This window comes from Lontra canadensis, unplaced genomic scaffold (assembly GCF_010015895.1).
Source record: "Lontra canadensis isolate GAN:19392208 unplaced genomic scaffold, GSC_riverotter_1.0 scaffold89, whole genome shotgun sequence".
In the NCBI taxonomy this organism is placed as follows: Eukaryota; Metazoa; Chordata; class Mammalia; order Carnivora; family Mustelidae; genus Lontra; species Lontra canadensis.
The window spans coordinates 2,717,528-2,735,595 of NW_022631083.1; the positions used below are offsets into that span (position 1 = coordinate 2,717,528).

The 18,068-nt window shown below is 41.7% G+C and overlaps 1 protein-coding gene across 2 annotated transcripts in view; it reads left to right on the forward strand.

Moving 5' to 3' along the window:
* APBA2 (amyloid beta precursor protein binding family A member 2) overlaps nt 1-18,068 on the forward strand; it is a 235,766-nt gene that overhangs the window by 185,921 nt on the left and 31,777 nt on the right. For both annotated transcript variants that reach the window (XM_032835964.1, XM_032835963.1), the window contains exons 5-6: nt 3,758-3,838; nt 4,929-4,965. In XM_032835964.1, the coding sequence (XP_032691855.1) occupies nt 3,758-3,838; nt 4,929-4,965 (118 nt within the window). The remainder of the gene's footprint in view (nt 1-3,757; nt 3,839-4,928; nt 4,966-18,068) is intronic.

Consider the following 18,068-nt stretch of genomic DNA (forward strand, 5'->3'; position numbering starts at 1 on the left):
TGAGTGTTCACAGGGCTTGGGGTGCAGACAGTGCTTTGGGTTTCCAGCAAAGGAAGCAGAGACCAACCGACATCAGAACTTCCTGGGCCCCAGCTGCAGCTCTGCATCCCCTCTGTTTCAGGAAAGCCTCATTTCTTCCTGTAGCTTGAGTTTTAAATTTTTCTTGGTATATGGTGATTCCCTCCTTTCTTCCTCCGTGCTTAATCTTCCCCATGCTTGAAGCCCAGCCCCATTTTTCCCACCTCCCATCTGAGCCATCCCTGAACTTCCCACCCACCCCTATCCCTGCCTTTGAGATGCAGTAGTGTTTGTAGTCACGAAGGGGATGCTCAGCTAGGAATCCATGGTCTTCTAGGTGTCATCAGTGCCAGGAGGGTGGGCCCATGTCCCTTCATTCTTCTCTAGCCCTGCCAGAGAGACTGAATGACGTCAAGGAACACAACAGTAACAGTCTAGACAAGGAAGAAAACCAGCAGCGACATCTTGCTATGCTATCTAGACCTGTGGGAACCTAGCTGTTATCTCCAACACCTGAAGCCTCAGTCTTGTAAGCTGTAAAGCAAGAGTAGAAATAGTGTAAATTAATTATTTCTAAGTAAACATGAGTGTAGTATATATTTATAACATAAATTTATTTATTTGTAAGTATAATTTATCATTAATCTCATCATCATCATCATCATTATATAGTTACTGCTTGATAATTTATTTCCTGAAAGTTCTGAAACTTCGCATGATGGCTTACTAAAACCTCCCTTGGGGCTTGTAGAGTGATTTTGGTGCTATGGATCTGGCCTCTACATTCTGGATGGTGCAAAGCACCACATAGAGATACTTAATCTTTAAATTTTGTTACTTGAGATTTTGGTTTGATGTCCTCTTTAAGAGAAGACTTATGACATGTCCTTGGAACATTTTGTTTTCCTTAGTAGTAGATTGACTAATTTGCATTAACCAAAGAATTTAGATTCTAGAGTTTAGAATTTGCATTAAACCAAGAATTCAGGTTTTTTAGAACTATGATTTTAAACTCTTGGATATTGCTGGGAATATAAAATGGTACAGTTGCTGGAAAACAATATGGGGGTTCCTCAAATATTACAAATAAAATCATAATATAATCTTGCAATTCAATTCCTCTTAAGGGTGTATATCCAGAAAATTGAAAGAGGAACTCTAAGAGATATTTGTACCCATGTTCAGAGCAGCATTATTCACAATAGCCAAAAGGAGGAAGCAACCCAAGTGTCTGTCAATAGATGGATGGATAAATAAAATGGTGTATATGCAAATAGAAGAGTATTATTCAGTCTTGAAAAGGCAGGAAATTATGATATATGTAACAATATGGATGAACCTTGAGGACATCATGCTAAGTGAAACAGCCAGTCACAAAAAGATAAGATTCTACTTATATGAGGTTCCTGGAGATATTAAATTGACAGAGACAACTAGTGTCTGGGGGGAGAGGGTAATGGGGAATTAATGGTTAATGCATACATAATTTGAGATGAGCAAGATGGAAAGAATTCTGGAGAGGGATGGTAGTGATAATTGCAGAATGTAAATGTACTATGCCTCCAAACCATCCACTTAGAGTGGGTAAAATGGTAAATTTAATGTTATGTGTGTTTTACCACAATTAACAAATAATACATAATAAAATTAGAAAATCTGATTCAGAATATGAAGATGACACAAACAAATGGAAGACATATCGTACTCATAGAATGGAAATTGATGTTCTTAAAGTGTTCACCCTACACAAAGCAATCTACAGATTCAGTGCAATCCCTATCAAAATACCAAAATATTTTTCATAAAACTAGAACAAATAATCCTAAAATTTGTACATAAACACAAAAGACCCCAAATAGTCAGTCAAAGCAATCTTGAGAAATAAGAGCAAAACCTGAGGTATCACAATCCCAGGTTTCAAGATAGACTACAGGGCAGTAGTCATCAAAACAGTAGGGTACTGGCACAAAAAGAGACACACAGATCAATGAAAGAGAATAGAAAGTCAAGAAATAAGCTCCTCGGGGTGCCTGGGTGGCTCAGTGGGTTAAGTGTCTGCCTTCAGCTTGGGTCATGATCCCAGGGTCCTGGGATCGAGCCCCACTCAGCAGGAAGCCTGATTCTCCGCCTCCTGCTCCCACTGCTTGTGTTCTGTGTCTCTCTGTCAAATAAATAAATAAAATCTTAAAAAAAAAAAAAAAGAAAGAAAGAAGCCCCTCCTTATATGGTCAAATATTCTACAATATAGGAGACAAGAATACACAACGGGAGAAAGATAGTCTCTTCAGTAATGGTGCTGGAAAAACTGGACAGCTGGCTATATGCAAAGAAAGGGAAACTGGGTCACTTCCTTACGCCACACACAAAAATAAACTCAAAATGAATTAAAGACCTAAATTTGAGACCTGAAACCAAAAAAATCCTGGAAGAAAACACAAGCAGTAATTTCTTTGGCATTGGTCATAGCACCATTTTTCTGGATACATCTTCTGAGATAAGGGAAACAGAAGCAAAAATAAACTGTTAGGACTTCATCAAAATAAAAAGCTTTTGCTCAGCAAAGGAAGCCATCCACAAAACAAAGAGACAACCTACTGAATAGCAGAAGATATTGACAAATGATATATCCAGTAAGGAGTTAATCCCTAAAATATATATAAAGTTACACAACTCAACACCCCCCAAAAAAAAAAATTAAATAATGAGCAGAGACATGAATAGACACTTCTCCAAAGAAGGCAGACAGATGGTCAACGGGCACATGAACAAATGTCCACCATCTCTCAGCATCAGGGAAATACAAATAAAAACTACAGTGAGATATCACCCCACATGTGTCAGAATGGCTAAAGTCAAAAAAGATAAGCAATAACAAGCATTGGGAGGATGTGGAAAAAAGGAATTCTTTTGCACTGCTGGTGCAAAATTGATAAATTGATGTAACCACTGTGGAAAAGAGTATGGGGGTTCCTCAAAAAATTAAAAAATAGAACTACCATATAATTCAGTAATTCCATGGCTAGGGGTTTACCCAAAGAAAATGAAAACACTACTTTGAAAAGATATATGCACCCTATGTTTATTGTAGCATTATTTGTGATAGCCAAGATACAGAAGAAGTCCAAGCATCCATTAGTAGAAAAATGGAGAAAGACGATGTGGCCTACATACACACAATGGAACATAGCTCAGCCATAAAACAATATATCTTGCCATTTACAACATGGATGGACCTGGAGGGTATTATGCTAAGTGAAATTAGCCAGAGAGAGAAAGACAAGTATCATGTAGTTTCACTTATATGTAGACTCTAAAAGACAGAACAGATGAACAAATAAACAAAAACAGACTCATAAATACAGAGAACAAACTGGTGGTTTCCAAAGGGTAAAGAGTAAGGGGGCGGTGATGGGCAACATAGGGTAAAGGGATTGAGAGGTACAAATATCAAGTTATAAAATAAGTCATGGAGATGAGAAGTAAAGCATAGTAGAAGTAAAGCATAAGAGAAGTGAAGCATAATATTATAATCATGTTGTGTGGTGACAGATGGTAAAAAATGATTAAAAAACATTTTATAAATATAAAAGAATACATGTTAATTGCAGAAGAGTTTAAATTACACATATACACGCACATACATACACGGGCATTTCATAAAGTTGTGTCATATTATATCTTGGTTTATTTCTCTAACATACAGAAGCACCATCTTCACCTTTCACTTCCCGGTTTCCAGGTTTGCAATGGCTTGGAGCAGCCAAGGAAGCAGCAGCGCTCTGATCTCAATGGACCTGTGGACAATAACAACATCCCAGAGGTAATTTTTTCCAAGGATAAGAGTTGTGGCTTAAGTTCCTAATATTGAAGTTACCACACCCCCATGGTCTGCTCACCCTCTCCACCATGTTCTTATCCCAGCCAGTGTCTTGGAAGTGGGGATTCAGTCAAGCAAAGTTAGGTGTCCCTGTAGGAAAAGGAAGGAAAGTTTCTTTCCTTCTGATTCAGGCTCATACCACTGTGGGTTCATACGTTTTCAGTGGCGCGTGGGGTTGGGTGTAGGGAAGTTCATTTATGCTCCCTGGTTTGACAGAAACTTGTTCTACTCCATTATCTTACAGTTATGTTCTAAGTTAAGGTTACTCAATAATGGCACCATTGACATTTGGGCCAGAACATTCTTTGTTGTGAAGAGTTGTCTTTTCCACTAAAGGATGTTTAGAAGCATCTCTGCCCTCTATCCACTAGATGCCAGTAGCACACAACCTCTTTGCCAAGCTGTAACAGCCAAAAGTGTCTACAGACATTACCCAGTGTCCCCTTGGGGACAAAAAAAATCATCCTGATTGAGAACCACTGTTTTAAACCCACAGCATGGTTTTGAAAAACAATCTTATATAGATTAACACTGCCTTGATGGAGGTTGTTAAAATGAGGCCTTAAACCAGTTATTTCCCTTTTCTGGATGACATAGTTTGGATAGAATTTTCTAGCTTTGATGAAATAAGTCTGGCCACCCGTAGAGTGGTGTCCAGTATCCTTTATCTTGCTTTTAAAGATGGGCCCTGGTAATTCTCATGCCCACCAATTGGAGAACTATTGGTTGTATGGTCTCTAGCCTCCCTTCTAGCAGTGACATACTAATCTGGAGTCCCTAACTTTAAATGATGGCCCTTTGTACCCCAAGTTTTCCTATGGGAATGTTTCCATGTGTCCTGCCTAAACACCATGGTGCCTGAATGCCATTGGTTTGCTTTCTGGAGCTGACTTCTTAGGAACATCAGACACTCAGTGGGGTTTAGCTTTTCACATACAGTACTCTTCTTAGCCTAGATTTTTCAGGCCATCTACTTACACTGTCATGTGTGTGTTTTCTTTTCTTTTCTTTCTTTTTTTCTATTTCCCAATAGACAAAGAAGGTGGCATCATTTCCAAGTTTTGTGGCTGGTAAGTGACTTTGAATTTACTCTTAAAGAACAGTTGCATTTTTATCTCAAAGCAAATGGTATTTTTACCTTTGGTTTTCTCCTGCAAAGCTTGTGCAGAAAGCACACCTTGAAGCTAAAAACAGTGTTATAATAAGCAAAGGTGCTCAGGCATTTGGTTGGCGGAGTACTTTGTAAGCCCGTATTGTTGTGGAAGGGGGTGGTTCAGCTGATTAGGGAACAGTCAGCCATCCCATTGAATTGCATCCCTTGACACTACTGATCAGGTTAATAGACTGAAATGTGTCGTATAAGCAGCTCATTATGATCTAACACTTTTGATTAGGGTGGATATACTTGCATCCATATTCAGGCTATTACTTCTTTATTCTCCTGTCTTTTTTGAGGGGGTTAAATTGGATTTCAGCATTCAGTGTTGAGCCAACTTTGCACCGTCTGAATGGCCTCAGGGAAACTTGGGCTGCTCCTTTCCAAGGTCCTCCAACAACACCATAAAGAGCCTCTTAAATAGGATGTTTCTTTAGCCAGGAGGCTGTTTCCTGCTGTTGCTAATGTTACAATAAAAAGTGTGGATTTTATGAATCCTTTCAGTAAGCTGGTAATTAATTTTTATGAATATTTATGGGAGTAAGGTAAATCACTCACCGGAGATAAGTAACTTTAAAACCTCTCCTACCCGGGGCGCCTGGGTGGCTCAGTGGTTAAAGCCTCTGCCTTCGGCTCAGGTCGTGATCCCAGGGTCCTGGGATTGAGCCTCACATCAGGCTCTCTGCTCAGCAGGGAGCCTGCCTCCTCCTCCTCTCTCTCTGCCTGGCTCTCTGCCTACTTGTGATCTGTCTGTCAAATAAATAAAAATCTTTAAAAAAAAAAAAAAACCCACCTTTCCTACCCTGGTTTTCTTTTTTAGTAAAGAGCTGACATCTGGGAAACTGAGACCCCCAAATCCCCTTTCAAGGGACTAGTTTGAACCAGGCTAACCCAATTCAAACTGGTTGAAAATGAATTGATTTGCTCAACCCAGTTTCGGTGGGTTCAACATTGTATTGGCTCAGTGTTGCTCAAACTAGATTAAAAACAGTTTCAGACTGTTGGAATCCATGTTATATTGTTCAAATAAACTTGATTCCATTTTGACCAACTTAAGTAGGCTCAAGTGGGTTTTGCCCAGGTATTTACATGTGGTGCTTATGGTTAAAACTGGATCAAATTGGTTTTCATCAGGTCACAGTAGATGGTGATAATTCCAATCTAAATGGCTAGTTGTCGTATTTTTCAGGAACTAATTATTGGCAGAAAGAGACAACACCTACTCCATGCCCGCATCGTAGGGTTGATTAGGTTTCTGATTCAGAGGACTGGACATCTCATAAATAGGGAAGACACACCACTTTCCTGGGTGGTGGGAATGCCAGGATGGCTTGTACCAGTCACACTGTTCCAGTGAGGTAGGCCCTTGTGGATCCAAGAAGCTCACTTTTCAAAGTGTCACGGTGTCATTTGGGCAGGACTCTCTCAGACTGCCTAGGGGAATGGTTTGGGCATTAGACTCCCCTGGCTCTTGAGTCTGCCCCCTAACTAGAGGGGAAGGTAGTGGAGAAGGATCAGGAAGCACTATCGATGCCTAGGTGCTCTGAGAAGTACCACTCACTTGCAGCATTCCAGAAGTCTCACTTCCCTAAACCAGCTTAGAAATTTTATAAACCAAAATCAAAACAATGTGGGATGCCTCAGACCAGTTATGATGGGCTGAAACTGCCTGTCACCAGCTCAAACCAATGTGGATAGCCTTAATTTAGAATTTCCTGGGGCACCTCGGTGGCTCAATTGGTTGAGCGTCCAACTCTTGGTTTTGATTCCGATCATGGTTTCAGGGGCCTTGGATTGAGCCCCACGTCTGGCTTCATGCCCAATGGGGAGTCTTCTTGAGATGCTCTCTCTCCCCCTCTGCCCCTCCCCCTGGTTGCTGTTTCTCTTTCTAAAATCGGTGGATAAATCTTTAAAAAAAGAAAAAAGAATCTCTGTTAGGCATGCCCATGGAGTGGTTGTCAGAGATATTGGCCCCTGAGAACATGAGGGTCTTAAACTGGGATGGCTCCACACATCCTTCTTCAGGGGTGTTTCCTACCCTCAGGCTCCCTCTAGCTCCTGGACAACTGTGTGGACACTCCCAGAAGAGTCCAGCTGGAAAGCTGTATTTCCTGCCTTTTTCTGAGGAAGCAGCCTCATGTCTACTTGAACTTAGAGACCTTATGAATCTGAATGTTTAGTTGAACCTTAAAACACCTTGAAGACCAACTCAAGAGTCTTCTCTTTGTCCCTCTTCGGCCAGACCTGTGCCACATGACCAGTGCCCTGGACTTCAGGGTTGACTGAAGAATCAGATATTTGGCTTTCCGGGAAGGCAGGGGAGAAAGTCTGGAGATGAGGGAGCAGTTCCCCAATGTCTGCCATACCCCACCCATCCGGCGAGTGTTTCAAGGATGAGGGAGCCCCTAGGACTTGTTCAGTCCTCCAGCTGAAAGTCTGAAGAGTTGAGAAGACTTCTTATAACTGACAGGAAAGCAGGCTTTCCTCCTCCTCTGGGTGAGAAATCACACTGGAAGAAAACCTCCTTGGAGTTTTAAGGAGGGATTGCATTCAGTCCCAGCACATGCCTTATTTCACACCTTGGAACTCTTAATAATAACGAAAGATAACAGTAACAGTCACAGGGACACCATCCTAACCTTTATTGGGCATTTAGTGTGCAAGCCCCAGGGATATGTGCTGTGCCCCTACTTCATGTCAGCCATCATAGGAGGGCTGATGCTTCTCCCCATTTGAGAGGTTAGGAAAAGTGGGGTTCAAGTAACTCATCTAAGGTCTGATGGCTGGGGGCCGGGGGCTGTGTCCTGGAGTGGTGAGGAACGGCGGGACCTACAGGACCTGCAGTCCTCTACTGCAGGACATGGAAGCTGGCAGTGGCATGAGTCCAGGTGGACCAGATTGTTGTCTACCTCTGAATGAGTCTTTGTAAAAGTCTAGCTTTTCCATAAAACCAGAAATGGGTTCATTAAAACCAGAAGTTTGGTGCTGGTCCCAATCAATGAAGCCTAACAGTGGCGGCTTTTGGACAAAACCACAAGGGCTGATAGATAGAATTCTGCTCCTCATACTGTTCTAATCCAACAGCCAAAGCTTATGTGAGATGTCCTGAAACACCGCCCACCCCACCAACAGCTCTTGCCCTGTGCTAGAATGTGGCTTGTCCTCAGGTATCAGGGCCCTGGGATCCCTCACAACCCATCTCTACTTTGTAACTTCCCACCTTTGAGAACGTGGGGACCCCATCACTGCCGAGCTTGCTTCTCATACCTTCCTTCTCTTGGGGGTCCTCTCAGTGATAAAGCCACTTGTTTATTATCACGCACTGAACACCTATGATCTGACCTCTTAAAAATGGGCAGTTGGGATGAACCTGTTCAGATGAGACTGCTGAACTGAAGGCTGCTCCCATCTCTTCCTCTTCAGTCTGTCAGAGGGACCAGGCTCCTGAGCCACAGAGCAGGCCTGAGGGGATGGGTCGGCATGGGCCTGGGGTGCTTTTGGCAGGAGGGCCGGAGTCAGGTAAATCCCCAGCACCAGCGGGGCCCAGAACGTTCCAAAGGGAGTTTATGAAAACCAAAATGACTTTCCTTTTTTACAAATAGTGTTTGATCTTGTCCAAATGGAGTCGTGAATAGGGATTAGACAGATTTTAAAATAGGAATTTTTATTCACTAGAGGTTTGTTATTTCTGACTACTTCTTAGAACAAGTCAGAAGCCATAAGAATTAAAAATGCATTCTACCCTGGAAATCCTTATTTCCCTTCTCTGTCTTCATATCCCTGTACTTCTCCCTTTTCTGCCTGCACATCCCAGACCCCTAATCCCTCTCTGCAATAGAAGCTACTGTTGAGTCTCTGGTGACTCATCCCAGAAATTTCTTGGACATATACAAAACCATAGATCTTTTTCTTAAAATAGAGATTATACTTGGACACATGAGTCCTTACTTTTTCTTGTTTTTCCCCTTTTTTGAGATTTATTTATTTATTTGACACAGAGAGAGCATGTACACAAGCAAGGAGAATACAGTTAACAGGAGAGGGAGAAGCAGTTTCCATTCTGAACAGGGAGCCTGATGTGGGACTTGATCCCTGGACCCTGGGATCATGACCTGAGCCAAAGGCAGACGCTTAACGACTGAGCCAGGCACTCCTGCTTTTTCATTTCTCACTTCCCCTTGGAGATAAGCTACTATAGAGCCTCCTAATTATTAAGTGGCTGCCCAGGATTCAGGTTCATGGACATATGATGGATACTAATCAGTCCCCAGTGGACCACTTGTTTAGTTCTGGTCAGTGCAGCAGTGAGCAGCCTTATGGATGTGTCTCCATGATCATGTGCTGTGTTCCTTCACAGAAGCTGTTCCTAGATAGAGCAAGGTTGCAGGCCAGCCAGAAGCAACTTGGGTAGAAATGGCCCAAGAGGGAGACGGTGTCACCAACACTGTCAGCCGTCTGGCTGTTTGGCCGTAGCCAGGCCAGTGGATGGAAAGTGGCATATTGTTGGTTTTACACTCAACATCCTCCATTGGAAGTGAAGCTGGGACGCCTGAGTGGCTCAGTTGGGGGTGACTGCCTTCGGGTCAGGTCATGATCCCAGGGTCCTGGATCCAGCCCCACATCGGGCTCCTTGCTCGGCAGGGAGCCTGCTTCTCTCTCCGCTTCTGCCTGCAGCTCTGCTGGCTTGTGCGCGCGCTCGTGCTTTCTCTCTCTCTCTATCTGACAAATAAATGAATAAATAAAATCTTTAAAAAAAGAAGAAGAAGAAGAAGAAGTGAAGCCAAATGCTGATTCATGCATTTACAAGCCTTTTTGGATTATCTGTTTTGTGTGTGTTGAGTTTGAGGAGTTCTTTATAGATCTTGAATATCAGTCCTTTGTCTGTAGTGTCATTTGTGAATATCTTCTCCCATTCCGTGGGTTGCCTCCTTGTTTGTTGACTTTTCCTCTGCTGTGCAGAAGTTTTTGATTTTGATGAAGTCCCAAAAGTTCATTTTCGCTTTTGTTTCCTTTGCCTTTGGGGACATGTCTTGAAAGAAGTTGCTGTGGCCAATGTCAAAGAGGTTACTGCCTACGTTCTCCTCTAGGATTCTGATAGATTCCTGCCTCACATTGAGGTCTTTTATCCATTTCGAGTTTATCTTTGTGTACGGTGTAAGAGAATGGTCAAGTTTCATTCTTCTATACATATCTGTCCAAGTTTCCCAGCACCATTTCTTGAAGAGACTTTTTTCCACTGGATATTTTTTCCTGATAGTCAAAGATTATTTGACCATAGAGTTGAGGGTCCATATCTGGGCTCTCTGCTCTGTTCAACTGGTCTATGTGTCTCTTTTTGTGCCACTACCATGCTGTCTTGGTGATCACAGCTTTGTAGTAAAGCTTGAAATCAGGTAATGTGATGCCGCCAGTTTTATTTTTGTTTTTCAACATTTCCTTAGAGATTCGGGGTCTCTTCTGATTCCGTACAAATTTTAGGATTATTTGCTCCAGCTCTTTGAAAAATACCGGTGGAATTTTTATCAGAATGGCATTAAAAATATAGATTGCTCTAGGCAGTATAGACATGTTAACAATGTTTATTCTTCTGATCCAAGAGCATGGAATGGTCTTCCATCTTTTTGGGTCTGCGGTTTCTTTCACGAGTGTTCTGTAGTTCCTCGAGTACAGATCCTTTACCTCTTTGGTTAGGTTTATTCCCAGGTATCTTATGGTTGTTGGTGCTAGAGTAAATGGAATCGGTTCTCTAGTTACCCTTTCTGTATTTTCATTGTTAGTGTATAAGAAAGCCACTGATTTCTGTACATTGATTTTGTATCCTGCCACATTACTAAACTGCTGTATGAGTTCTAGTGGTTTGGGGGTGGAGTCCTTTGGGTTTTCCATATAAAGTATCACGTCATCTGTGAAGAGAGTTTGACTTCTTCATTGCTAGTCTCAATACCTTTCATTTCTTTTTGTTGTCTGATTGTTGTTGCTAGGACTTCTAGTACTATATTGAACAACAGTGGCAAGAGTGGACATCCTTGTTATATTCCTGATCTCAAAGGGAAGGCTGTCAGCTTTTCCCCATTGAGGATGATATTTGCTGTGATTTTTTCATAGGTAGATTTTATAAAGTTTGGAATGTTCCAAACATAATCAGGAATGGATGCTGTATTTTGTCAAATGTTTTTTCTGCATCAATTGAGAGGACCACGTGTTCTTTTCTCTTCTCTTATTGATTTGTTCTATCACATTGATTGATTTGTGAATGTTGAACCACTCTTGCATGTCAGGGATAATCCCACCTGGTCATGGTGGATAATCTTTTTAATGTATTGTTAGATCCTATTAGCTAGGATCTTGTTGAGAATCTTGGCATCCATATTCATTAGGGATGTTGGTCTGAAATTCTCCTTTTAGGTGGGGTCTTTGCCTCATTTGGGGATCAGGGTAATGCTGGCTTCATAAAAAGAGTTAGGAAGTTTTCCTTCTGTTTCTATTTTTTGAAGCAGCTTCAGGAGAATAGGTATTATTTCTTCTTTGACTGTTTGGTAGAATTCTCTGGGGAATCCTTCAGGTCCTGGGTTCTCATTTTTTGAGAGTTTTGTTTTTTTTTTTAATCACTGCTTCAATCTCGTTACTAGATATTGGTCTATTCAGGTTGTCAATTTCTTCCTGATTCAGTTTTGGAAGTTTATAGGTTTCCAGGAATGTATCCATTTCTTCTAGGTTGCTTAACTTATTGGCATATAACTGTTGATAATATTTTCTGATGATTGTTTCTATTTCCTTTGTGTTAGTCATGATCTCTCCCTTTTCATTCATAATTTTATTAATTTGGGTCCTCTCTCTATTCTTTTGGATTAGTTTGGCCAGTGGTTTATCAGTCTTACTGATTCTTTCAAAAAAATCAGTTTCTAGTTTCATTGATGTGTTCTACTGTATCTCTAGTTTCTATCTCATTGATCTCTGCTCTAATCTTGATTCTTTCCCTTCTTGTGTGTGGGGTTGGCTTAATTTGTTGTTGATTCTCCAGTTCTATAAGGTGTAAAGACAGCTGGTGTATTCTGGATTTTTCAATTTTTTTGAGGGAGGCTTAGATGGCTGTGTATTTCCCCCTTAGGACTGCCTTTGCTGTATCCCATAGGTTTTGTACTGATATGTCTTCATTCTCATTGGTTTCCATGAATTGTTTAAGTTCTTCTTTGATTTCCTGGTTGATCCAAACATTCTTAAGCAGAGTGGTCTTTAGCTTCCAAGTGTTTGAATTCCTTCCATACTTTTTCTTGTTGTTGAGCTCCAGTTTCAAAGCACTGTGGTCTGAGAATATGCGGGGAATAATCTCAGTCTTTTGGTATTGGTTGAGCCCTGATTTGTGACCCAGTATGTGGTCTATTCCATGTGCACTTGAGAAGAATGACTATTCTGTTGTTTCAGGGTGGAATGCTCTGTATATATCTATGAGGTCCATCTGGTCCAATGTGTCATTCAATGCTCTTCTTTCTTTATTGATAGTCTGCTTGGATGATTTGTCTAATACTGAGAGTGGCATGTTAAGATCCTCTACTATTAATGTATTCACATCCATATGACTTTTTATTGATTAATTGTTGTCTTATGTAGTTGGCTGCTTCTGTATTGGGGGCATAAATATTGACCATTATTCAGTTGTTAGATCTTCTTGGTGGATAGGCCCTTTAAGAATGATATAGTGTCCTTTTTTATCCCTGACTACAGCCTTTAGTTTAAAGTCTAATTTAGCAATCTGAGAATTGCTACCCCAGCTTTCTTTTAAGGCCCATTGGCATGAAAGATGCTTTTCCATCCCTTCACTTTCAGTCTGGATCTATCATTAGGTTCCAAATATGTCTCTTGTAGACAGCATTTGGATGGGTCCTGTCATTTTATCCAATCTACAACCCTGTGTCGTTTTATGGGAGCATTTAGGTCGTTCACATTGAGAGTAATTATTGAAAGATATGTTTTTATTGACATCATGTTACCTGTGAAGTCCTTGTTTCTATAGATTGTCTCTGTAAAATTTCTGTTCTATGTCACTCTTGGTTCTTTCTTCTTTTATGGAACCCCTCTTAATATTTCTTGTAATGCCTGCTTGGTGGCTACATGCTCTTTTAAACCTTACTTGTCTTAGAAGCTCTTTATCTCTTCATCCATTCTGAATGTCAGCCTTGCTGGATAAAGTATTCTTGGCTGCTTGTTCTTCTCATTTAGTGTCCTGAATATTTCTTACCAGCCCTTTCTGGCTTGCCAGGTTGCTGTTCTGACAGGTCTGACGTTATTCTGATGGACCTTCCTCTGTACATAGGACTCTCTTCCCCCTAGCTGCCCTCAGGAGCTCTTGTCTAAAATTATGATTCATCAGTCTCACAGTCAAGTGTCTTGAGGTCTTTTTAGATTCATTGATCTTGGGGGATGTCCTTTCTGCCTCAGGGACTGAATGCTGGATCCATTCCCCAGAATGGGAAATTTTTCATCAAGAATTTGTTCAACTATATCTTCTAGTCTTCTTTCTTTCTCCTCCCCCTCAGGGATCCCAGTAATTCTGACGTTGGAACATTGGAACGTTTCATGGCGTCATTTATTTCCCTAATTCTGTTTTCATGGTTTCCAAGGTGTTTCTTCCATCGTTCCTCCTGATCCTTTTTCTCTATCAGTTTGTACTCTAGATCACTAATTCTTTCTTCTGCCTTGGTTTACCTTAGCTGTTAGAGTATTTAGATTAGACTGGATCTCATTGATAGCATTTTTAACTTCTTCCCGAGGAGACTTTCATTTCTGTCCTTAGAGATTCCATGTTGTCACTAATGGTTTTCTCCAACTAGCCATTGCCTGGATAATTATTAGTCTGAATTCTCTTTCTAATATACTGTTTACATCCATATCCAGTAGTTCTGATGGAGAGGGCACAGTCTCCGAATTTTTCCTCTGTTGGGTGTTCCTCCTCCTAGTCATGCCACAATCTAGGCAAGGTGCACCCTCTCCACTGATGTCTTCTGCCCCCATATAGATCCTGAAGTGTATAATCTTACATCTCAGGCTGATTTCATGGGTGTTTCAGAGCGTTCTGGTAGATAATTAGATCACTTTAGTGGACTGGTTGAAACAGGGTCTCCTACTTCTCCGCCATCTTGCCCCTCCTCAAGCCATCAGCTACTTCTTCCAGGAATATATACACATTCATTTCTTTCTAATTTTAGGATATAATTCCATCAGTAATGAGAGGGGAGAGTCAGCAGCTTAGATCTGATGGAGATCCAGTGTCCCCAAATAAGTGGCTGGTGACATCTACAGGGTCCACAACAGGAAGTAGACCATGCCTTGCAGAAGTCCCTGCTGGCAAGCACACCCGCGTGTGTCAGGAAGGCCTCTCTGCCCTTCAGGGAGCTAGTAACACACACCTGAGGTCTCACACAGGCAGCCAGGCCTGGCCCCAGTGTGTGGTCAATCAGTGGCCGACCTTGCCCCAAGGCCTTCTGGACAACACCAGCCAGGTGGAGCAGGAGATTACCGTCATCTTTTGATATTTTTGCATTTTTAAAATTTTCATTTAAATCCCAGTTCATTCTCACACAGTGTTACGGGTATTTTCAGTTACGTAGTATAGTGATTGAATACTTCCATGTATCACCGAGTGCTCATCACAAGTGCCCTTCTTCATCCCTACCACCTGTTTCCTCCATCCCCCACCCCTGCCCCTTCAGTAACCATCAGTTTGTTCTCTCTATTTAAGAGTCTGTTTCTTGGTTTGCCTAACTCTCTTTTATCCCTTTGCTCATCTGTTTTATTTTTTTCATTCCACATATGAGTGAAATCATATGGTATTTATCTTTCTCTGACTTACTTCACTTAGCATAATATTCTCCACCTCCATCCACATCATTGCAAATGGCAAGATTTCATTCTTTATTATGGCTGAATAATATTCCTCTGTGTGTGTGTGTGTGTGTGTGTGTGTGTGTGTGTGTGTGTGTGTCTACTACATCTTCTTTATCCATTTATCAGTTGATGAACACTTGGGCTTCTTCCAGAGTTTGGCTATTGTAGATAATGCTGCTATACACATTGGGGTACATATATCCCTTTGAATTAGTATTTTGTATTCTTAGCATAAATACCAGTAGTGCAATTGCTGGGTTGTACAGTAGTTCCATTTTTAACTTTTTGAGGAACCTCCATATTTTTACTTTTTTAAAAATGCATTTTATTTTACTATTATTATTATTATTTTAGAGAGAGGGAGAACATGAGAGTGAGCATGAATTGGGGGGGGCAAAGGGAGAATGAGAGAGAGAATCTTAAGCAGACTCCATGCTTAGCACAGAGCCCTATGTGGGGCTCAATCTCATGACCTTGAGATCATGACCTGAGCCAAAATCAAGAGTCAGTCGCTCAACCAACTGAGCCACCCAGGCGCCCCTCCATATTTTTACTTTGCAGAACATTTTCTATCATCAATTGTATCTGTCTTTTTCCTTTGAAGCTACTAAGTTTTTGAGATTAGTATGACCTTAACACTCTTTTTAAAAAAGATTTTATTTATTTATTTGGAGAGAGCATGCGGGAATGGAGGGAGGGGCAGAGGGAGAGACAGCACCTCAAGCAGACTCCATGCTGAGCGTGGAGCCAGACGCAGGGCTCTATCCCATGACCCTGAGACCACAATCTGAGCTAAAATCAAGAGTTGGACACTCAAACAACTGAGCCACCCAGGTGTCCCAACCTTTACACTCTTACTATTATTTTTTTTTTCCTTCTAGAACTTTTATTATTTTTTCACTTGAGTTCCATATTTAATATTTCTGGAATTCATTTTGGTATATGGATCCAGAAAGAATTACATTTTAATCATTTTCTTGCAAACAGCTAGTCATTTGTGCCAAAACCATTCCATAAAATTTTCCCTCTCTGATTTGAAATGCTGCCTTTATCATATAATACATCGTCCTTTATACCTAGGTCTGTTTTTGGATCTCCATTGAGGGTCCAGAACTAAGCTGTTTTATTTAATTGAGGATTTAGAGCGCATTTTATTACCTGGCAGGCCAATGTCTGCCTTCTGTCACTGTCATTTCTGTTCAGAACTTCCCTGGATCCTCTTGTGTATTTTCTTTTCCATAGAACTTGAGAATTAGCTTATCAGTTAAACAATAAAAATTCCTATTGGCATTTTTATTTGACATGCATTACATTTATCTTTATGTTAGTATATGAAATGGCAGAAGCCTCCATTTGAAACCCCACTTGGGAAATCTAGGCCCTGCTGATCTCTCTATCTCTGGCCAGCAGCCTCGTAAGTGAACTTGGAAGTGGATCCTCCCTTGTTCTGAATGGCTGCAGCCTTGGGAGAGCCCCTGAGCCAGAAGCACGGAGCCCAGGGGCACCAGTGTCCCCCTGCCCACAGAAACTAACAAATCTTTATCGTTTTCAGCTGCGAAGTTTGGGACAATTTGTGATGCATATATATAGATAACTAATATCCCATGTTTTTAAGATAAGCATGTCGTGATTCATACTGATTTTAAGATAAAATGCACCATGATTCATATTGTCAGGACTGTAGGGTTTTTACATTTGTACCTTTTCCCCATCCTCAAGGACACCCACCTAATTCTGCATTTGTTTTATTCTATCAATCATACGATAGTCTCAGAGTAATAAGGCCAACATCACCGAGGACATGTGATTATAGATACAATTCAGGATTCATTTGCATTGACTTTGGTCTTCAGAGGATAGCCCAGGAGGGATGTACTGTTAAATTACTGCGTTTTGAAATCATTCAGAATAGTTCTCTTCATTACCATGTCACGACTGCATTCACATTTAGATGCATTTTTTTTTCTTTAGGAATTTGTTTTTTTTTTCATTGAATTTTGTCTTATAATTATATAAAATACTTACATGGTTCTGAAATCCTATAGAAAACAGGATGTCTACGAAGGCGTCTTAATTTCTTACCCCATTACCCCACCTCCCAAATCCTTTCCTCCTGCTGGGGATCACCAGTTTTAACATTTCACCTATTTTTAGTATCTTAGGTGAATCTTCCCCTTTCTTAGATAAATGGTAATGAGTTAACACCCTTTTCTCCATCCCGCCCCCTTTTTTTAAAGAGATTTTATTTATTTATTTAACACAGAGAGAGAGTGTGTAAGTGGGTGGGGGCGGGTAGCAGAGGCAGAGGGAGAAGCAGGCTTCCCCCCAAGCAGGGAGCCTGATACTATGTGGGGCTTGATCGCAGGACTCTGGGATCATGACCCAAGCTGAAGGCAGGTGCTTAACCCACTGAGCCACCCAGGTGCCCACCCCCCGTCTTCTTTTTTACACCTCACTCCAAGCCCTGGAGATTATGCCGAGTTCTACCCACTGCAGAGCAGTACATGGAGGTGCCCTGTGCTGTTTGGACGCCTGTTGCGTGGATGGATGTCCCCTAGGCAGGAACATTTGGGCGGTTTCCAGGATTTTGTTCTTAGAAATAGTGCCACAGTGAGCAGCTTTATGCCTGTGCCTTTCCCTGTTTTTGGCCAGTTTTTGTATTCATTCTGCTTTTTCTGGGATGTCATTCTCAGGCCCAAGTGTGTGTTTAGGACCTGACTTGGGTAGATCTGTCCACAGAATAGCTTGGCCTTGACCTTCCTTGACTCTTTCTCTTCCTCTGACAGCCGGTGACTTCATCTCGCTTGTTGGGGGTCTAATGATCCATGCTGTGGAACTTTCACATCCTTTCCTTTGGTGATGACCCAGCCTGTCCTGCAGCCCCAGGCAGGCCCTCGCCCCAGTGAATGTTCCGAGGCTCTGGTTTCTCAGATGGCATCTTCTCTTTTATTGTAGCCCCCTTATGGGGTCCCCTTTAACAGGGGCTTCTGGGAGGCCCAGCTCAGCCCACGGCAGTGGTGGTTATCTGGCTCTGGGACAGGCTGGTGTGTGTGGGGGGGCGCTGGTATTCAGGGCAGGTGGAGCCCTGCCAGAGACCATGCCCCAGGTCTGTCGGTGGAAGGTCTGACCTGAGGT